Here is a 23,332-nt window from a genome sequence, read left to right on the forward strand (position 1 = left end):
GTGTGTTTTCGGCATAAACTTCACGCTGTATGCCAGGACACGCAGTATGCTAATAATTTAGGCCGCCGTCCTGGTAATCTTATGTCATCGATGTCGACGTAGAAATCGAAACGAGGTTAACAAGGCCGAGACAGCGTGGTGTCGTAAAGAATTTTTGTACGTGTATATATTTTTTCATTAAGTAGTATCTTAATAATGTGGAATAGCGATATTTAAAAAAATTCGATTTTTCTAAGAAAGATTCTAGAGTTACGCAAGCAATTTCTGAGATAGGTTTCATTTTGAAAAATTCAAAATAAAATGCATAAAGATTCTCAACTAAACCACTGATTTCGACGTATGAATTCATTTTGTTCAAAATTCATATCAGAATAATAAATTCGAGCAATAAATCGACGCGATAAACATATATGTAAGTACATTGATGAGAATAAAAAATTTATGAGAAAGTATTTGTGCAGTCATTTATGTTAACAATCCTATATACAGAATTGCTTCAAACTTGCTAAAATTAAATACACAATTATAAACAAATCGAAATTCACTCTTGATCTCTACGATGATCATATTATTTTAAAGAAAATGAAAGAAAAACCTAAATTGTTGGGACTTTGTTCCTACGTGTTCCTAAATTGTTACCGTTATTGGAAAATAAAGAATTCATAAAATTCGAAGCTAGCGCAACAAATATATGTAAATTGCGTTTGCTCTTTTTTTTTGATGTTGTACAAGTTGATTTGAAAAAGGACCGCTGCACCGGACATATATTTTTCAGTAACAGAACAATACAACGATATACGAAAAAGTGACACGAAAACCATTTACAGTCACGAGTTTTTCAGATACCTTTGTCGAAAAGTACAGGTGTGTCTTGAAAAGAGTAGATATTTCTTAAAAGAGGACTTTAACATAAATCTTTCTTGCGTTCGAAATTTTCGGTAGCGCAGCAAGAGCAGTTTTTCGACAGGAAATGTCATGATCGTTTTCGTGCGTGACCGGCTGAATGCAACGCGGACGCGCGCGAGCTTGCAACGCCGTTGGAGCTTAACCTCGATCTCACCTACATTTTCGACTATGGCGTCGCCCATTCTCGTATCGGCAATGCCAGCCATCCACAGGATACGCTGTTACGCCCCCATACCATCCCCAGGGATCCGGCAAAAAGATAAGGGTGCCGCAGGATCGCGGGAGAGCGTGCGATTCATCACCCCCGACCGGCCGAAAGACCCGGGGCCGAAACCCATTCAGCGATTGTGCGACACAACGGCATCGTGTGTGTCTATGCATTTTAACGCGTGAAAGTTGCTGTAGGTCGTAGCTTCGACGTTTACCGGTGACATCAACGGTCGACGATTTTTATTTCACGTTTTCAACCGTGAGATCCGAACATTCCATGTTTCGTTGCACGAGCAGATGAGGCAGAACGATCCCCGTCATCCCTGAACAATAATCCAAGTCCGAAAAGAGAAAAGGGAGAAAAACTTCTCCCTAATGTCACAGTGAATAATTGTAACACAGATTTATTTTTCTTAATGCATCTAAAATTTCTACATGCACGCGAGTTTGTAATAAAATTAATGGAAATTTATTCTTGAATCTCTCTGATTGGTGGTCGAATTATTGAGTGCAATACTACGCAATATTATTTTAATTTGAATTATGCTGACAAAAAGCGAGGTGGACAGGGAACCGTATGAAATTAATTAAAACAGAACACGATGAAAGAAGAGTAAGGAAGATTCGACGACAGCCGCTTCTTGTGTCCAAACAGAAGAAAATAATTGGGCATAATTAAACGAGCGTAGAGCGAACACGCTTAATTTTCTTATGATGAATCGTAGGTGTGTTCAGCAGACTCATCAGTTATTGGCGCATTCTTCTAGACCCAAAGGTCTGATTAGATGAGCTAGAAGAATACTTCAACATGTAGAGTTTGCTGAGCGCGGCCAACGTGATTATAGTTTCATTCAATCGTTTTCGACTGATTCACCGAAGCTTTCGTGAAAATAAGAAACGAGAAAATATATATATATATATATACTCTCTAAATCTGAATCAGTGGATAGTCACTGATTATCCAGTGGTATACTTGGCACTGATAAATCAGTGATTTTTTTAACCTAAATGTCAATGAAAAGTTACTGGTAATCATTGAAAAGTTCTTATTGATCAGTGTATTAATAAATACACTCGTAAATACTAATAAATACGCAATATTCATTAATAAATACACGATAAATTTATTGATTTTTTAGTTCAGATAATCACTGATTACCAGTGGCATACTTGGCACTGATGTCAGTGATTATCCACTGATTCAGATTTAGAGAGTATATAAAGAAAGAAAGAGCGTTCTTAATATAGAATACATGGGTTGATCGAACGCGCAATGGGAATTTACGGAACGGCGGATAGCAGCGAGCACGTAGTCTCTCTAATTCGGATAACACCGCGGCGCGGGAAGAGTAGAGGCACCTATTTATCCTGGCCAGCGCGCGCATACAATGGAGACGCGACGCGCGTCGCGTCGCCGCGAAATCGCGCGCGTGCGGATGTGTCATTTCTCACGGATACGCGGCCTCATCCCGCGCGGCGGCATTACGATACGAAAATAACGGCCGGCCGGCCGGGCACGCGTGCAAATCCCGGCAAATATTATCTCTGCCTGTTTCGCGCGGATACTCTCTCGCGCGTATTTGCGCGAAAACTACCCCGGCGTACCATCGCGACGAGCGGGATATCTCCGTCGCCTCCGGCGATCCCACCGACCGACACGATGGCTCGGACCATCCCTGCACGATCTGCATAATGCGCCGCCCGCTCTCCCCGTTGCCATTTACTTTCCTCCTCGCATAAGAAATGGCGCGATAAAAATATAACAAGTTACATGGATCTCTCTACGACCGACTGCGCTAACATTTTCACGAGATTTGTGGTCGATTTTTCTCTTCCCTTATTGTCATACATGAAGCTACCAGACACTTGCATTCTATTCTGCCGCGAAAGATGTTATCGTATAAGTATAATGTAACATATACGCGCGGAAAGAAGGATTTTGTAAAATTTAGCTAGATACGGATTTTGGGAATAATTTTGTTGGACCATCAAAATAATTGTGAAGAACGGTGAAGCAAAATAAACATGCTGCAAAAAAGTTTCGATATGTTTTAGCAAGTAGCTTGAGCGTACTGAATAAATCACTTTAATCCCATTAAAAAGTTATTTTAATTTTTATCTAATTAAATTTTTATATTTTAGTAAAATCGTTTTTTTTCTGTGCAATCCTGAGAATATACGAATAACGTCAACATTATATGAATTCTATGTAAATGTTTAAAAAAATTCTCAAATTTTCTGTATGGCAGATAATTGTAGGCATCATTTTCTTTTCCCATTAGCTTTTCCATTAACTTTTCGCGCGCAAAGAGTTTTTTCTTTTTCTTTTTTTTTAGATGGACCTTTTTGTCTATTTCGATCTGTACTGCAGTATTGGTAATCGTTATCGAAAGTAATACCGTTCCTCGCTTCACGCACGCGGCGATTCGGCACTTTCGACACATACAGCAATCGACGTACCTAGATAATTGCACGTCATTCTTCCCTCACGTCGTCCCTCTTTCGTTTCTCTTTTATCCCGAGCAAAAAGGTTCGGGATTTATCCGGACGGGCACCAGGTGAATCCATGAGATTAGAAGAAAGATCCGTTAATTGGACGACGGGGACAGGATACCAGTGGCCGCAAATTGGATTGCCTCATCCTCCCTCGCCGCGCTTACTTACTATACCGTCGATATCGATTATAGTCGTAATGGTATGTAATAGCTGTGTGAAAATCTGCGAATGGCCGGCGATTTTGATAAACGAAGAACAACGAGCAAATGCATTATCGGGAGGCGCTAATTAATAAATCAGAGGTTGTGGCGCGATTCTCTTTGCGTGCGTTGTGAAAATTTTCTCGTGCGGAATTTAATGAATGCGAGCGTTGAAACGACACGAAAGTAATGCATTCTTGATTACCCGAATGTATACTGACAATCGTTACATTTTATGAAAATTAAAATTTTAGGAAAATCACAAATAACGTTCTTAAATAAATTGTATCTATCGTACGATGTGAAATGTTTTGTAATGCTGAAAATACAGCGACTGTGATAATAAATATAAATTATGATAAATTAAAATAAATATGTGAAAGGGTAGAAACAGTTGATGGAACGATTATTAATGTTCTTGCAATTTTGACGAAATGTCCAGTTCATTTCGCTAATATTCTGGAACTGAAGTAAGCGCGTAGTAATAATTACGAAACCTCGTGAAACTTTCCGACGGGAAAATTGTTCGACGGATGTAAGCTGAAAGTAACATACATCCGGGTCGTTTGTGTTTGATAAAACAAATTTATTACACATACACGGAAAAAATAATTTAGAGTTTAGATAAAGTATTTAAAAATTTAGCTAAATACGGATCTGAAAATTATTTTGATAATCCACATAATTATTTTTATTTTTGTATCTATAATATATAAATTCTTTTATATTTTAGCAAACTGTTCTTTCTTTATGTATATTTGATATGATACCGTCGATATTTTTCTCATTCTCAAACGAACGATAAGAATCCTTTATCAGACTCTTGTAAAAATCAAAATGTGCTCATCAATTTGCAAAAAATTTAAAAAAAGTCTTAATTAAAGATTTAGTTTTTTTCAAAAAGTCTTTTAGAACTTTAGAGAGAAGCAGGAACATGTGTGTCAACATGTATTTATAATCTAAAGTAGAATCAGTGTATTGTTCATTGAATGACACTGAATTCAGTGAATAGTCTAATTTCAGTACTAAGTTGATAATTATATCAATCAGTAATATATACACTGTTCTTAGTGATAGTATACTGATTTTTGTTTTAATATACCATAATTGCCATTACTTTTAGCTTTTCTGGTTAATCATTTTTTAAGGATTAAATCCTTATTCTTCTTAGATTCCTATTAGATTTTCTCAATCAAACTAAAAATTATATTTATTTTTTTATTGGTTTAAACCCTTGTCGGATTCTTTTGTCGGTTTTAGTAAGAAAACAAAGATTTCTAATGGACACACAATCCATTAATTTTATTCATCTTTCCACACAGCAGAGTTGCAGTAATATTGTAACAATATTTCTGTAAACTTCTGTAGTGTATAGGTTGTGTAGTATTATACGAATGTAAAGAATAAATTTTTGTATGTAAATGTATTTCTATACCACTGAATTGTATATAAAGTTTCCAAAAGTTATTGTCGGACTCTTATTCGAGCTATTGTTTTGAAATATATTACAAACATATGTTGAAGATGCAGGTGTTCGACTGACAAAAAAAAAAGGTCAAAGTATGACTACATCCACCTTAGCGACAAGTGTAGTTTTCTTCATCGGCAAGAAATAGACAACATACGACAGTATGTCTAACCACGTGAAACGTTTCTATAACTGTTTTCTATAATCAAGTGCTTGATCGAGAAAGAATTAATTAGGATTTATTAGGATAAAGTACGATTGCTCATCAATTATAACGAATCTCGAGCTTGATAATTAAGACTTGCTACTTAAAATATAGATTATAAAGATTTATCATAAATATTAAAATAACAATATTTATAAAATATTTAATATTTTAATTGCGTATTAAATTAAGATCTTATAATTTTTTCCTTCAGATACATAATATATATAAAATTTGATGCCAATAATAAAATAAAATAAGATAAAATATTAACATTTTGAAAACGTTCTCTCATCTTTAAATATTACATCTCTCGTATTGATCTTCGGAAACAAAAGAAAACCGAACCAGCACTACTAGGTTGTGGTGTTTCGCCAAACACCACAACCTGGTAGTGCTGGTTCGAAAATACGTTAAATAAGTTGACAACCGTGCAATTCAATGGCAAGAAAAAGATAAATATTCATAAATATTTATTACTATTATTATTATATATATAATATTAATAGCGATAAATATTTATAATTATTTAAATAAATATTATGTGCTGTTTGGATCAGATATTATTAAAGTATAAGTATACTAAACACTAAACACTATTTCGATTTCCGAAGGATATAAAAAGATAAAGTACTATCTATCGTATATCTTAAGCAACTATTTAAATATAATAAAAATTAAATTTATTTTACATTTCTTGTTTTTATACTTGCAAAAAAATCAAATTGTACTCATTTTGGCTCATCACTGTGTATAACTTTTTATATGAAAAATATATAAACATAAAAAGAAATTATAAGTTAAGCTTAAAATTATGGATTGCCGCTTGTCATAAAATGATTTATTTTAAAGATATCCACTGAATTATACAATAATATAAAATACACTTTATGAAGAACATGTTTTTCAATTACAAACAAACAAAATTGCAGCCATTTCTTATCGTACTTGTAAATTTTCATAAACGTTTTTGCATTAACATTTCTTTAATAATATAGTTTTATTTTATTTTATTTTGTGCTTATTATTGTTTAAAATGTCCGCACCGCACATGGCCGACCATTTTGTTTTAGATCAAAAGTGCCGACATAGAATTTGCTAGGAAAACTAAGATTTCTACTGTGCTCCATGAGTCCTTCCCCCTTCCTTTCCCTTCCCTTCCCACACAAGATGTTCAACAATAGAAGCAATAGCAGGTAGACGTTAAACAAAGGGCAGGTGGACATCTTTCCCTTGCCGCTGAATTGCGCGGTTGTCAACTCATTTAAGGGACTTTCGAACCAGCACCACCAGGTTGTGGTGTTTCGCCAAACACCACAACCTAGTAGTGCTGGTTCGTTTTTCTTTTGTTTACGAAGATCAATACGAGAGATGTAATATTTAAAGATGTGAAACTTTTTCAAAATGTTTACATTTTATCTTATTTTATGTTATTGATATCAAATTTTATCTTAATATTATTTAAAAAAAAAAAAACTTTTTATAATCTTATCGGACCATAGATTTCTTTTGCGATAAAAAACTGAACCCTTCTACCTTTGTAGAAAGAGAACAATATTGTCAGGTAATAAATAACTATAATAAATCTGTCGCAAGAACATTTTTATTCTCTCTCTCTCTCTCTCTCTCTCTTTCTCTCATCCTTCGGATTTCATATTGTTTTTTTGTTTGAAAGTCAAGAGAACCCACACATAGACATTTGCGCTTTGCAAGTGCGTGTACGCTGATAGAGAATTCCTGATTTCCTCTCTCCCCTTCCCGTGACTGACCCTACTACCTCAAGGGTGGAGCTTAAAATAAGGGTGGTGCCTCTCACAGCTTAGGTCTCCCACCGGGAAACTACGTTGGTTGGGATGAACAAGGGTAAGGTACAGTGGAAAGAGACTGGTCGAGCGGCAAGAAACAGCGAGTCGCTTGCGAAATGAATGCGCCCTAGCCGAGAGTTTAACGCGAGACACGGGAGTCGCTTTTTTCACGTTTGCCCGTCGTTCCGTTCACATCGACAGGCTTTTTTACAACCAATCGCGGCGATTCCTTCCAAATCTTGACACAATATTGATAGGACATTGATCGATACCTTTGATTAATGACACGTCCAATATCGTGGATCAAGTGGTTCGAAAGTCGCAATAAAAGCCGCACATTAAAGGAGCTTGTTCATCTACGCGTGCTCGAAAACGATGATCAAGTAGTTCTAACGTAATCGGCGACACGTGTGAAATATTGTGAACCATCTACGTGGTATCGAAGTTCAGCTAGTTGCAATAGGGAGAATGCCGGTGAGGATGGAACCGATGGAAAAGTACGACGGTGGGCCTGCTATCATAAGAAGCTTTGCTTGTACCCGAGACTGGAAAATCAAATTCAAACAAAAAGGTCGGAAAAGTATTACAGTTATACATGCGATTCAAATTTCTCTGAATATTCGAATATACGCGAGTCATTTAAAATTTTAAGATACTGAGCGCGCTGCTCGATTGTTCAAATAAATTTCATGTCCGCGAAAAATCACTTCTATTTAAATCTGCGTTAGTTTGTCAATTCGGATTGCAATATGATGTGAATATAAAACTATTTATTATTTTTGCATGCTTTGTAGTGTAATAGAAATAAATGAGTGTTATAAAATGGAAATTTTTATATAGGAAAAGATTAAAATATTCGTCAACGTGTAAAAAAAAACTTACTCAAAATAATGAGCATATTATGAAAATCATTTTTTTCATGTTTCGATTATCATTACGTTCTTTTTTTGCGAGAAAGTGTACATATAAAAACAAGTATAAGTAACACATCTAACTGAACAGAATAAAATTTTTCTTTTTTTTTAAATAAACGAAATAATAAAAAATAAATAAAAACTTATATAAAATGCTAGATTAATTAAATTACTGTTAATTTAACAATTTGACAATTCAAATTGAAAAATACATACACGTACACACAATGCGAGTATAAAACCATACGTTATCAGCGTGCTTCGCCTCCACATGTGCGTAATAAAAATAAATATTTATTTTAAAATATTGATTAGAAATAAACGCCGATATGTAAAGAAAGGCTACTCGAAATAATAAGCATAAAAATAATTATTTTAAATATTTTGATATTTATAAATGTTTCTGTTGCTAAAAAAACATACGTACAAAAACAACCAGTACAACGGATCTAAACAAAATAAAGCTTCTCTTTTGTTTTAAATAAATAAAATAAGAATAAAAAATTATTATAAAACATATCATTACTAAATAAAAAAAGTAAATCAAATAATCGCTTTTCTTAGCAGTAGAATTAATGATTTTTTGTGTTTATGTATTTTTATTAGAATTTAACATTTTTTACCCTCTAATTATTTCATCAAAATCAACTCCTTGCGGTAATATTCAGCATTACAAACGTTTCACACAAAATGGTTCTGGCTAAAAGCCATCTTTAATTTCTACGGACCATTATTTTCGAAGATCGTGCAATCGAAACATATGAACACCAACCAATGAAGAAATAACTTATTCTTAGAGTGCGGAATCACTTTTCCTCGGAGCTGTTCCCGACGGCTTGCAAGTAGCAGAAAGAGCACGAATGAACTGAGAATGGTTTCTACGAATGTGCAGAAAAAAGATAAGCGACATTAAGTTACGCACATTACTTTGGAAATAATATTTCCAGGTACAATGTAAATTCGTCACAATGTTATGCAATAAACGCTTGGCATTTTCATAATTGTTTCATGATCGATGTTTTTTAATTATCACCAGTGGATATTCATAAATCAATAAAAAAAGAATAATCTTTTAAAAATAATATTTGTACACCTTTTATGAATAATATTGTAAAATAAATAAATTTTTTTTATAGAAAAGAGAGATATTTGAAAAGAACATGTGATATTTTTATTATAATATATTTTTTGTCTGGGAAAACAATTTTACTAATATTCTTATCTTATTCTGAACATTATAATTTACTTAATCAATTTAAAAGCTAGAAGGATAATATCAATTCAACAATCTATTTGTTATTTGTTAATTGCAAGCGAGAAAATTTAGAAATTTTGTGTTTTGCTTAAAAATATCAATTTTCATCAAATGTATTTCCCATAAAATAATTTTTTATAGAACAAAGGAATAATAATTACAAAATATGAAATTATGATGACGAATTGCATCATCTCAGAGAACAGTTATCCAAAATTATCTGAAAAGATAAATTTTACTAATACTTCGAAAGAAGTTTTCGTACGCAAATATCGAAGTACATCATTTTAATTTCCATTTTATAAAATTTTATATATAAAAAGAGAAAAAAAGTGATAAATTTTTATTTGATAAAAATAAATAAAAAGGTATAGCGCATTCTGCACGCGTGATAGAATACCTATCTCAGGAAATCGAGAAGTGTTGAGCGTCGGTCGGAACTGTCACCGAATGCAGAGTGAAGAGGCAAAAAAAATACATTATTCAAGCGAATTTCCATTCGAGAGAAGTTTTGGTAGCTATGTCGTTACGTTGCTCTCTCGCCGGCGTTTTAATGATGGTTTGCTCCCTTTGCTTTCGTTTCTTATAACGAAGAGCTTCGTTGTTATGTAGCATTCGCGACGTATCACTCATGAATGACGACACGGTCAAAATTCCTATTTTGCATCAACCGCGCGTGTTGGAGAGCACTCGAGGAATTCACTTCAGCTTTCGTTTTAAAACGTGATATATTTTTATGAGATTTAAAATCGCCAAAATATCTATGTTTAACAAATACTTTTTTATATGCTTATGCTCGCGAGTGAGTGTGTATATGTGAAATTTAAATCGAAGAGCTAGAGAATAGTAAAAAAATTCAATGTATAAAAATGACTGGCTTGCTTGTAAATTTAAGACATAAATTTATAAAATATATACGAGCTTACGGCGCGAATGTATCTACTTGTGAAAAAACTTTATCTTTTTCTCTTTTTCTTTCATTGGTCAAATGAATTAATCATTTCATTCAGGGCAATTAATTGATAAGAGCCTTTGATATAAAAGTTGAACTTAGTATTAAAATATTAGATAAAAATCTACTGATCAATAAAATTAAATTGTACATAAAGTGAAAGAGGATGGAAAAATGTTGAAGCTATTGCAATATTGAAACTATTGAAGCTATAAAATCATATTTTAGGTTCGCATAACTTTTTTCCTATTAAATTTATAGTAACAAATTCAATAGTTAAGTTGTGCAGTTTTTTTGATAATGATATATTAAACGTAATATTTGATAATAATTTGTAACATAAAAAACAAATAAATTTAATAAAATAATTTAATCTTTTAAAATTATGTTCACTACATAATTAACATTTTTCACAGTCTGTGAATTGTATAATATTTCTTTTATTTCTTGATACTTTCACAGAATAGATATGGACTCACGAAATTACGTAGCGATGGTACAAACTGTTCGAGTGCAAGTTTTTTGCCGATTTATACTTTCAAAATTCGTCACGCGCCTGCATAGTTGTGGGAAATTAAAAAAAATTCGTAGTCCCAATTTTACGGATTATATACGATGTGTCCATAGAGACGGTTCTATTTCATCTGGGAAAAATGTAATTCGGCTTGGAAGCTTCGAATGTGATTTCGAAATAAAGTCACGACCGCCAATATTGCAAGACAAATAATTGCGCCTGCAAAATTCCGATCTCTACAGGGCCAATGACCTCCCGGTTATCCAGGACGATTTGCATGAAGCGTAAAAAGCTGTGTAAAATTTTTACAGCATCGCCTGATACATCAGCAACGTCGGATATAAAACATTACTCACATTATTTTAGGAATAATAAATAATTACAATACACGAAATTTACATATAATGTAAATTTTATGGTTCATAATATAAGAGAAGATAACATTTTCCAGGCGATAACTAATACTTACTGTATAGCAAAAAAAAAAAAAAACAGCGGATACAGGCAAATTATAGGCAGCGTTTCAGAATTGTGAGGAAAGAAGTGTGATAATTTTACATTTAGCATTCTGTACATAACACAAGAACAAGATGGGCAAACGTCTATATTTTTCCACCGATTGTCGGCAGGATATCGGGTGTTACGTCCACCGTCGACGTTAACGATGACGATGAATTGTGATTACAGCGGGCGTGGAGCACGAACTTTGCGTAGCGGAGTTAAGTTAATTCAGCCGGGCATGCTGATAGCGCGACTACTTTACGCTGTCGTTTGTTCAATTTGCGATTCGCGTTATTGCTGCATCGATTTTGCATGCACGCGCGCAGATCGCGCATGCCTAGCCTCCAGTTCGCGCGCGCAAACCCCTAATGCCACTCTTGACGTATTAAGTTCTATCCTTAAGAACGACATGCGCACACACGCGCGATAACGTCGAGGAATTACGAGCTATAACCTTTCTTGAACTTTAATATGAGAGATTAATGTTACGGGCTCTTAAAAAAAATTTATGTTTCACATTAGAGCAAATAATATGCGTAAAATCGTGTCTACTCAATTTCTCAAATAGTTACGTATTTTAACCTTTGTTAATTTAACAAATTACTATACATGTAATTTACATATGTAATATGATAGTGCGTGGCTTCGTGTGAAAACAGTCAACTCAATGGATCCAGGATTTGATGACCATCCTACATATATTTTTTCCTATAAGGTTGTTGAATCTTTGGAACTTATCGATAAATAATATAAAATTAACCCAAACAGCACAAAGTCTAAAATCGAGACATAAGACGTCTTTAAGACGTCTAAAGAATGTCTTTCAGACGCATTTCCAAAAGTAGCCTTAGAGAATTCTTTTGTGCTATTTAGGAACAAAATAGTTTAAATAAGATTAAATTAAAACAGAATTTTTAAGAATTAAATTGCTAAAAATAAAAGCTGTTTACTATTTTTGGGGATTATATAACAACGCTAATAACCTCCTAAGAGTTATAACAACATTTTTGCACAACGCAAATAAAATTTTAATAAACTATACAAAAATTTTTTTGCTTATACACGCATGATTAACGGAAATTATTCTTTTAATTTGCAGGCGACAGTCCTCCCCCAGACACGCTGGATCTGAGCTCAAATCATTATCACCATCATCGTCATCATATTCATCATCATCTCATCAATAACAGCAACAATTCGAACGCCATCGTTAGCTCTACTACGCCCGCTGGTTCGCAGGAAACCGTGATGAAAGAGAAAAGTAAAAACGCAGCGCGATCGCGCCGCGTTAAAGAGAATCAAGAATTTCTCGAGCTGGCGAAGCTGTTACCACTTCCAGCCGCCATTACAACGCAACTGGACAAGGCCAGCATCATCAGGCTGACCACCAGTTATCTCAAGATGAGAGCTGTTTTTCCTCATGGTAACGAATATGCCCAATTGGTAAATTTTGCTTTTATTTATTATCGGGCCTGTTACATTAATCGATATATAAAATAATAAATAAAAGTGTACTTTGGTATAAGTTATGATGCCATTTGTTTATTAAAACTAATCTAAACGTCCATAGGGACGATTGTGTTATGCAAATTTAACCGTAGTGATTGAGGTTATTGAAACTGTCTTTTTTTTTAAATTTTTTCACTGAAGTGGTTTTTATATTGTCTACATACAGAGTTTATTTAACTTTATCTGAAAATTTTTAACATCTTTAGATATCACAAAGAATAAATAAAGAAGAGCACAAGAGTTACAAGAGCCAGACCAATATTTCGGTCTTCTATCCTATTGAATGTTCATGACGACAATAATGCAATTAAACCTACAATCGAATGTTTACGTATTAATTATGGCGCGCGGTACAACAGAAATGTCGCATAAAATTTTACGAGGAATAAGTCGTGAATCGTCAATTGAATTTTATTCCATTTTTCTTAATATTTGAGACACGTTAGCCGTGAAAAGCCGAAAGATGAAGAATAGATACTAATTTTTAAAAACCTTTTGAATGATTAAAAATATCAAGAATTAAAAGAAAGCAAAATCTAATTTGATAACAAATATCTTTATACTTTAGACAAATTTTCAGAATCACTTAGGTTGCACGTGCTACATATTCAAATTGGAGTACAACATATTTCAGAGATTGCGTATTCTGGAGCACGTTTTCCTCGAGTTTGATTATTGAGTGACACATTCCTTGGAAGAATCGTTGATCATGCTGTTTCAATACACCACGCGTGTCAGATTTTACGGTCTGATTATCATATCAATATACAATAGCGTTTGAAAGACAGCTCGATCCATCTCGAAGAAAGAAGCAGCTTTGGTTCAAAGTGCTTTGCTATCGTTACATCGAACATTTTACGTCAATCCGATATAACAGAGGAAATGTTAAAAACAGATTCAAGATTTGATGTAACAACGATATTATTTGTTAATATCGCTGAAATCGTGAAGTTTGAAATAACGACGTTACAATATTATATGTCTCATTTAATATCGATTTATCTTCGATGATTGTTTTTGGATTGTAAAGGATTAATCTTGCGACAATAATCGACTTCTCGAGAAATTTCATGCTCGCTTTTCGACAAAACGTGCAAGGAAGAGCTCTTAAAAGCGTTATCGTGAAGAAGCCGTGTCTCTTTTTCCCCGAGACAGAACGGTCGTTCTAGAGGGATGCAGCCACTTGAAATTCAATTCGCCGATGTCGTGAGAGGGGGAATCGAACTGGGGGAGGCCATTGTAACACTATAACGGCCCCCATGCTTTGCTTACAAAGCGCCGGGGACTAACAATGCATTAAGTGCGCAATCACATCCATCTCATCCGATACTATTTGCCCTTTGCGCGTAAAAGTCCGGCTGCTAAATTCATGAATACCAGCCCTACAACTAGTGAAAATAAAAAAAAGGAGACAGATTTATTAACCTCAATCACTTATACGGTTAAATTTGCATAACGCAATCGTCCCTGTGGACGTTTAGATTGGTTTTAATAAATAAATGTCATTACTTATGTCAAAGTACACTTTTATTTATTATTTTATATATCAATTAATTTAACAGGCCCGATAACTAGACAGACGCAATAATCAATACATTTTACCAAAAAAATATATATCGTCGAATGGGCGTATGCTCACTCGATATTAAAAGCAGAAGACTGATTCCTCCAAATAAATTTTTCAGGTCTCGGAGATGAATGGGGTGCCGCGCCACCACCCAACAATCCCTTAGAGACCACCATCAAGGAACTGGGCTCCCATCTTTTACAAGTAAGTGATCGTCATTCATACTTTCACATTGATTTATAACGCAAATATAAATTTGGAATATGATTTTCTTTGTTTGTAAAAAAGTAGAAAATTAATAGTTAAAAAATTGTTTATTAAATTCGCGTGAATTAACATTGTGATAACAAAATTTTTCTTTGCTACAGACACTGGATGGCTTCATTTTCGTCGTGGCACCGGATGGGAAAATTATGTACATAAGCGAGACCGCTAGCGTGCACTTAGGTTTGTCGCAGGTGGGAGATATCCCCTCATTTATAATTAATTAATAATTTAGTTTTGGCAATTTTTTGAGAAAAAATATACTTCATAACTAATAATTTGTTTGCATAATTCAGCTACTTATTTTTAAACGTAAAAAAGAAAGTAAAAGAAAGGAAATGTCTTGTACGTAATTTCAAACAAACAATATGTAATTAAATTAGAACTCTCGAAATTTAAACAATAAAAAATAGAAAATAAGGTTAATGTCAGCGCAGGTATAGGTGCACAATCACGATTATTAATATTATTATAATTATTTATTCATCTTAAATGGCAAATGTGTTCAATATCTTATTGAACGATGTACAATTTATTTCAATTTTAATGGTTGGCTCGTCATTAATTTGTTTATACTTTTGTTCCACATTATCTTTTTTTGTTCTGTAACTTTTCTATTCTTATTCATAAATTTATTTTTTTATTATTTATATATTTATTATTTAACCGCTTGACATTTTTTGTGTCAGCAATGCAATATGTTTCGTTAATGTAATCGGAATTACTCTATGTAATGCGTTCAGTAAACAGTTTTACTTTAGACAAGGAGTATGTCTCTTTGCGGAGCAAAAAGTTTTCGACTGTATACTCTTGACAGAAGAATATTTTTTAATGATAAGCATTATCCAAGAATTTTTTCAAAATTTTATTATCAAATACGCCGAGGATGACGCCATTGCAAAGTAAGTCGAAACGTTCGCATTTGTCATTTAAGATGAATAAATATTTATAATAATGTTAATAATTATGATTGCGCACCTTTAGCCTTATTTTCTATTTTTTATTGTTTGTACGTAATTCTTACATGGCAAATTTTCTCGTTCAAAACAATATTATTATATGTCATATTATCACACACCCTAGGCAAGCTACATTGCTGTGCCAAATAATAAAAGTTAATTCGAAAATTACTAACGGAGACTGTTCATGTGCAGGTGGAACTAACGGGAAACAGTATATTCGAATACATTTATCCGGAAGATCGCGACGAGATGATTTCCGTGCTGAATCTTCCGCCCGCAAACCTCCCAGGTTTCACATACCCACCACCGAATTCGCGAGGTGAAATTGAGCTGGAACGTGCCTTTCTCCTCAGAATGAAGTGCATCCTGGCGAAAAGGAACGCAGGTCTTGTCACGGAAGGATACAAGGTAAATAAAAAAAAAAACATAAAAAAAGAATTAAAAAAAGATTTAAAGTAAATAAAGAAATAAGTGTTCATAAAAAATACGTCAATATTTTCGAAAACTAACATTCAAGATTCCCTAAAACAATTAAGGAAGTTTAAAAGATCGAAAAAAGATGTTAATATCAAAAGAAAAATCAAGATTTTCTACTTTTTAAAGAGTAATGCTTGTTTTCAAACAAAAATGCCTCCTTAAGTATTATGTATGTAAATCTTAACACTTGATCAAAAAATTTCTCAGGAAGTTAACAAAGCATGATCGAAACAAATTTTGAATTCCAAGTATATTGTAACTTTAATATTATAATTTTATTAATTATTATAGTAACAATAAAAGTATCAAGTATAAGTAAAAAAATGTTCTTCAAATCTTGTTTTTTAAAAATACAAATCTAAAATTATTAAAGATACTAAACATACGGCAATAAGAATAGAAAAGAGATCTTTTTACAGAAATGAGAGAGAGAGAGAAGGGAAAATAGAAGGAAGTTCTACAGTTTCATTATTTTATGATCCTAGATTTATAGCAGGTTTATAGCATCCCCAAAAAGGATTAAAGAAAGAATTACGATTAGCATTCTTGTATTATATGTATATAAAATCGTAAAAAAAATTAATGCTGAATAATAAATGAAGTTTTGTCAGCTAAATAGGGATGCAATTGTTCCAGTCACGTTCAGTCTCAGACAGAAAGAAAACGCATTAGGCAGGTGATAAAGTTAGTATTCAATCTGCCTAAAGAAACGCTCATATATTTCCTTCAACCTTTTTAATTGTTGATAGTATAACTTTAATATGTATATATAATCGCATGTATCAATGTAAAAGATATAAAAAAAAACACATTATACCTAAATTTATATTTGAAAGTATAACTAATTGTAAGTTGATGATGTGATCTATATTGTTCTGAATTAATGAACAAAACTAAAATGTAAATTGTATTTTAGTTTTATTATTTTATATTCTTAAAGTCAATTAATTAATTTTAAACTAATTTTAAAATAATTATAAATAAAACAAATTAAAGACTTTCACAAATAAAAATTTAAAATAAAGAAGAATTTGCCAAGCTGAATATTAGTGCTATAATGTAATTGTCACAATAATAAAAACACCTGCTATAAATCTCGAATTCGTGAATTAATTAAATATTATTATTTTACTATAACATTATATTATATTATTATTATATCATAATATATACGTGAAATTTAACGTTCGAAAGATAAAATCAAGATAAAATAAAAATAATTTTTTTTTTTCACTATTTGCTCTCTCAAATAAGCTATAAATATGTGTATAGCAAGGATCAGTTCTAGCCAGCATGTTACACTGTCGAAACTATTAATCAGATTTATGCGACCTGCCGTGCAAATGCGAAAAATTACGTATAGACACTAATCTCGATTTATGAACGGACGCCTTAATTTTCCGAAATCGAGTAAAACTGTCCGCATTAACTTCCCCCGCGTATCGCGTATCGTAAACTTTCGACATATGCTCGGGCAATAACGAACAACGCTATTGTTCCGTGGCGAAGGGAGGTGACGAGAGGAGGTGAAGGGACCTGCGGTGTACCTTGCACTTGCTAACCGAGGAAGGCAGTCCTGGCGGAGGAAAATGTTTGGCAAATAGCTCGTTCAGGCCACGCAGTGCCACGATGACGGTAACCCTCGACGGAATCACATATAAAGATCCCCATGGTGTCTAACTCAAGTCATGAATGCAACCCCTTACGAGCTGTTAGACCAACCGAGAGAGCCTTGGGGGCTAGGGCGAGCTTATCCCTACGGTACTTAGTACAAAGGCGGATTGTAGTTGGCTTTTCTTTTATCGACGCGCGAACGGAAATGTCCGGATTAACGATTGCGTGAAATTCAAGTGAGAATAGAGAACCTGCCACGAGGGTCATTTTAGGGTGATATCGATAAGAGTCTTGAGAAAAACTCGAGTTAATAAAAACTCTCGATGCAACTTATTTGCATATACTTGTCTTAAAAACATAATCCAGAGGAAATATAATAAGTATATGGATTCACATAATTTCTTGCACACACATACGCCATTTTGATAATTTAATGAGCCTTTCGAGATTCAGCTTGCTTTGTTCGACTAGACACGCGTGAATTTAAGCCGGAGTGAGATTAAGGGTGGCCCCTCGTATCAAACTCCGCTCTTCTTTACCTCCCCTCTAGTCCCTCTCGAGTCATGGCCGCGCGCACCGACGCAGCGGAATTGCATATGAGATGATTTATATAACGCGAGCATAATAAGAGGCCTATTTGCTTCACAAATTCACCCGGCACTTGAGGCCGGAGCGTGACGTTCAGCGAGGCTTTTTTCGCGTCATCAGACACTCAATTAAGCAGGAATTGGTAATTTGTCGTTGTTCCGTGCAAGTGTCCGTACTTCAACTGTGGCGCGCGAGGGAATTATTCGAGTATCGCACTTTACGCATTCGACCAAGAAGTAACGTCGCGAATGCATCTCGAGTACGCTTGCAACGACATGTTATATGCACTATAAGAATTTGCCGGAACAGACGGCACGCAGAGAAATAAAAAGATATCCAGATATTTACTTATATGTATATATGAATTTTGTTGACGCGGGCACTAGTTTCTTTCTATTTTTAATTGATGTTAGTAAAAAGTATCTAAAAGATTCTAATGAAAAAAAGTTTTGGATTTTTATGAAAAGCAACGCTATTTCCATTACTTCTGATTTTATATAATAAGAATAATTTCAGAATTAGAAAATTTGTGGGATAAAATAGAAAGCTTTGTCCTCGTTGGAAAAATCTGATGTGTCATCTAATTTGTGAGATTCTAGATTATATTTTTGAGAACGCGAAACATATATCGGCAATCTTTTTTTTTTTTTTTTGTTTCAGGTTATACACTGTTCCGGGTATTTAAAATGCGTCATGGAGGCTCCGCTCGGAACTGAATATGAAAATGGTGTTGGTTATCGTAACGTTGGTCTAATGGCGGTCGGCCATTCGCTGCCGACGAGTTCCATTACCGAAATTAAATTGCACCATAACATGTTCATGTTCAGAGCGTCCCTGGATCTCAAACTTATATTCCTTGATGCAAGGTAAGATTTTATCGATATACATATATAATTTTCTTAAAATATTCTTTCAGATTTATAAAGTTCTTTATGTCAATTATCAACAAAGTTGCTTTTATGTTTTTTTTTTATACAATACGTAATGCATTATACAATAAAATTGTGGATTCCTGAAATGGGTTATCATTTATTTCACATATGTCTTTATCCATACATATTTTTCAAATTCTTCAATTTTTCAAATTTTATATAATAAAGTCAAGATATAGGAGGATCAAACTCGGTACTCATTGACTACATTGAGAAAAAATTTGTTGAAAAACTAAAATATTTAGTCCGATACGCGCAACTAAATAATTATTAAATCAACATAATATTTAACAAATTTTTTTCTCAGTAAGTCGATCATTTGTCAAAAAGCTACGCGCCATTCCTCTTGTTTCTATGTTATTAATTGTTGCGAAAGAAGCCGATCAATTCATCGCATCTAAACGTAAAGTTTTTCAATTAAAATAAATAACAAACCAGAAAATTATGTGTTTAGTGTAAAGACACGAATAAAGCACAATATAATATTGTATAACAAGGTAATATATAGTTCATATATAAAATTTATATAGCATGAGTAGAGACTATGTCTTGAATAAATCGTTTTTCTGTGGCCGAATCTCCTCGCTGGAGGAAGCGAGTAGTGTTGACTCGAGCACCGGGACACAGTGGATTATTTATTTCCAATGTAATTATAGTTGGGTGTCGTATTGCGCCATTAATATTTCGATGGAGGGCCCGCGCGGTGCCCCCGGTCGGAGAGGGATACGGCCATTAAAATCAGTTTCGTGTTACCGCGCTGCCGCGTATCCTCTTTTTTTTTTTCCTCTCCATCCGCGGCAAATAAATATCCACCACCGGCGGTCCTGGCGAGCCCTACAACACCCGCTCGCTTGCACTGGGAACGAACACGTGACGCAGTATAAATATAGCGCGGATAGAAGCGCGATGAAATTTTATACATACCGTCGCGTCGATCGGAATCGGCTCGCGCGGATTGTGCAAACTCGCGACGCTCGCACCGTAAATCCCGACGAAAACAAGCCCGATCCGCGGAAAGCGATCAGCGGACCTATCTCTGTGATCTTTTGGACTGTACCGCCGTTGAAACGCTGCGCGAGTGATATCGACTCCGAGTTTACACGAGGAATATCCGCGTGGCTTTTTGCACAATATACGCGTCTCTTTACGTCAAAATTATATTGAAACGAGAATAAAAAAAAACGATATATTTAAATTAAATAAAAAAATTAACTTCCCAGAGAAAATACTACCAATAATACTCTCTTTGGTTAGAGAAAATATACAATAGTTCTTTTTAAAAAAAATATAAGTCTTGTTTAATTCCTGGCAAACACCGAATATGTCATAGACGTTACGTTACATGTACATATTACATCTACGTTACATTCGGGGTTTGCGGGATATATATTTGTTAAAATTGGGTGCGCGTTGGACAAAATAAATTCACTAAAGAGCGAAGAAAAATGTACCATGTATATCTTTTGTTATTACAGAGTAGCTCAATTAACAGGATATGATCCCCCGGATCTAATTGAGAAAACGTTATACCACTATGTGCACGGATGCGACATCTTCCAATTACGACACGCTCATCACGTTCGTAAGTGTTACATTGTGCTACTATTACACAATTTATCGGCTCAATTCATATTTCTTTAAATAATTTAATTTAATTCACTCTTCTCTCTTCCCCAGTTATCTATTTAACAAATTGTCGATGTATCTCTCAAAGCTTGCTGTAATACGTTTTTTTTCGGAGGTATTTGTCGATAGAAAAGGTTCTTTTAATCACGTAATACGTATACGAGATTACCAGCCGCAGCCTCTCTCCCATTTTTCGCGGATTACATTACCGTGTTTTCCCGGTTTAAAGGACACCTATTTCTGTCTGAATAATAACACCGGAAACACAAACGCTCGAAAATATTTTCCTTCGATAGTTTCTCCGTTGACCGACGGTCCGGCGCGAATCCTCTCAAACGACGTCGTCGACACAATACATCGACGAGGATAAGCTCTTTGTGGACCGAGAGTAGCTGACGCTGCTTAACTCACCGACGCCCTTACGAAACATCCTTTGATCTTACCTCGCGCTACTCGCGCGCGGATATATAGCGCTGTGCAGAGCGTATTTCTACTCTTTTCCATCTTTCCTCTTACCCCGGAGCGCCTCGCGCCGCTCTCCTCTCTCGCGCGAGCGCTTATTCTAAGTATGTGGACACGTGGTGCACCTAGGGTGTACATTATTGATTGAACAACGCTGCTACAGCGCGCCGACGAAAAGAGGCGGCTGCTGGGTGCGCGTCTATACGCGCGAAAGAGAGAATGAGAGGGAGAGGGAGAGAGAGTGATAAGAGAGCGGGTAGAAGCGAGGGAGGTTTAGCGAGAGGTGTGAGCGAGGTAGGAGGCTGTTACTGCTATCACTGTTTGAACAGACTCGCAGTTTCACGAGCGCGACTCGAAGGGAGTCTGACATAATGCCGCTAATGTCTGCGCCTGAGGATTGCGCGACGTCGCAAATGTCATACAGCTCGATTTTTTCGCGATTGTACGTAAGGGCGCCATGTACACTTTCCGCAAGGTTTTCCTTCAGAAATAAACGAAAGAATCCTTTTGAATTATTAAAAGCCTTTTTTCCAATTTCAAACATAATTTTCTTTTTCGATGATTTTTAATTATAGCGCCATTACTAGAGATAACAGCATTTAACGATGACATTTCATTTTCTCTCGTACATTTTTCTCAAATTTTCTCAATTTACTATGCATTATTATGCCTTAACATAATGTGATAAATTGTATGTTATTAATTCTTTGCTAAAAATTGGTGGGAATCGTTGCTTTGTTTACAGTGTTACGAAAAGGGCAGGTTACAACGAGGTACTACAGGTTCCTGACGAAGAGCGGCGGCTGGGTATGGATGCAGTCGTACGTGACAATCGTGCACAATTCGCGAAGTTCGCGACCGCACTGTATCGTGTCTGTGAATTATGTGTTGACGGGCACCGAGAACACGGGATTGATTCAGAGCTGCGAGCAGAAGTCATTATCCTGCTCGAGTCCAGGAAATCCGCCGAGCGCTCCCGTGTCGACGCCCGTCACGATTGGTACGAGCGACCTGGACAATCACAGCCCGAGCCCGCCTTCTTACCGCAGGACCAAAGAGCCACCTGACACCGAATACGCCGACAGTTCCGGCTATCCCAATTCAGAATACCTGGTGGGTTCGACCAATCACAACCATTACCTGTCGTCGTCGCCGTACGCGTCGCACAGTATTAATGGTGCTGCCCACGAGGACAGTGCTTACTACAGTCCAGATTTGTTCTACCAGTACAGTGGTGAGTCTCATAATTTGTTCAAAAACTCACTTTGTGAAAATGCGTGAATTAAAATGAGTAAAACTGTAAACAAACTTCCGAAATATATAGATCGAAATATATAGAAGATTTTTGATATTCATTAGTCTGATCTTTCAAGATTACTGTTTTAAGTAATGTCTCGAGACGGCTTTATAATTGGTTAATGACGTCTCAAGACGATAGTACGTCTACACTTAAGATGATTTTAAATATAAGAACCTATTATGAATACTGGTTTTAGATTCAGAAATAACATTTAAATTTCTATTTTTTTTTTCTTATAAATTGTAGACTAAATACTATTCAATAAAACCCAAATGTAGATCAAACACAATCCAATAAAAATTGAAAAAAGGACGCATTTTTCGCGAAAACTATTTTCTTTAAAAGGAAAAAAAAAGAAAAATTATTATTTCAAAATAATCTCAATAAGGTTTTATAAGGTAATTATTATTTCCTTAGAGCTATTCAATTGTGAAATATTATAAATATTGGCATAAAACTGTAACAGATAGACGTCGGTAGGTATAGTCGGACATCGGTAGACTATTACAGCGTAAAAATAAAAAGTTATTTATCTTTTCTTTGTCATTGCTTTTTGGTCATTAATTTTTCATCGTTCACATAAATAAGAATTATAGTTTATTTAA

The 23,332-nt window shown here is 34.7% G+C and overlaps 1 protein-coding gene across 2 annotated transcripts in view; it reads left to right on the forward strand.

Moving 5' to 3' along the window:
- The window catches only part of LOC105197750 (single-minded homolog 2), a 50,701-nt gene that overhangs the window by 22,827 nt on the left and 4,542 nt on the right, over positions 1-23,332 (forward strand). For both annotated transcript variants that reach the window (XM_039454127.1, XM_039454126.1), the window contains exons 2-8: positions 12,526-12,849; positions 14,621-14,706; positions 14,871-14,960; positions 15,921-16,136; positions 19,068-19,273; positions 20,815-20,921; positions 22,173-22,661. In XM_039454127.1, coding sequence (XP_039310061.1) covers positions 12,675-12,849; positions 14,621-14,706; positions 14,871-14,960; positions 15,921-16,136; positions 19,068-19,273; positions 20,815-20,921; positions 22,173-22,661 — 1,369 coding nt within the window. In that variant the 5' untranslated portion in view covers positions 12,526-12,674. The remainder of the gene's footprint in view (positions 1-12,525; positions 12,850-14,620; positions 14,707-14,870; positions 14,961-15,920; positions 16,137-19,067; positions 19,274-20,814; positions 20,922-22,172; positions 22,662-23,332) is intronic.

The sequence above is a fragment of the Solenopsis invicta genome, chromosome 10 (genome assembly GCF_016802725.1).
Source record: "Solenopsis invicta isolate M01_SB chromosome 10, UNIL_Sinv_3.0, whole genome shotgun sequence".
Classification (NCBI taxonomy): domain Eukaryota; kingdom Metazoa; phylum Arthropoda; class Insecta; order Hymenoptera; family Formicidae; genus Solenopsis; species Solenopsis invicta.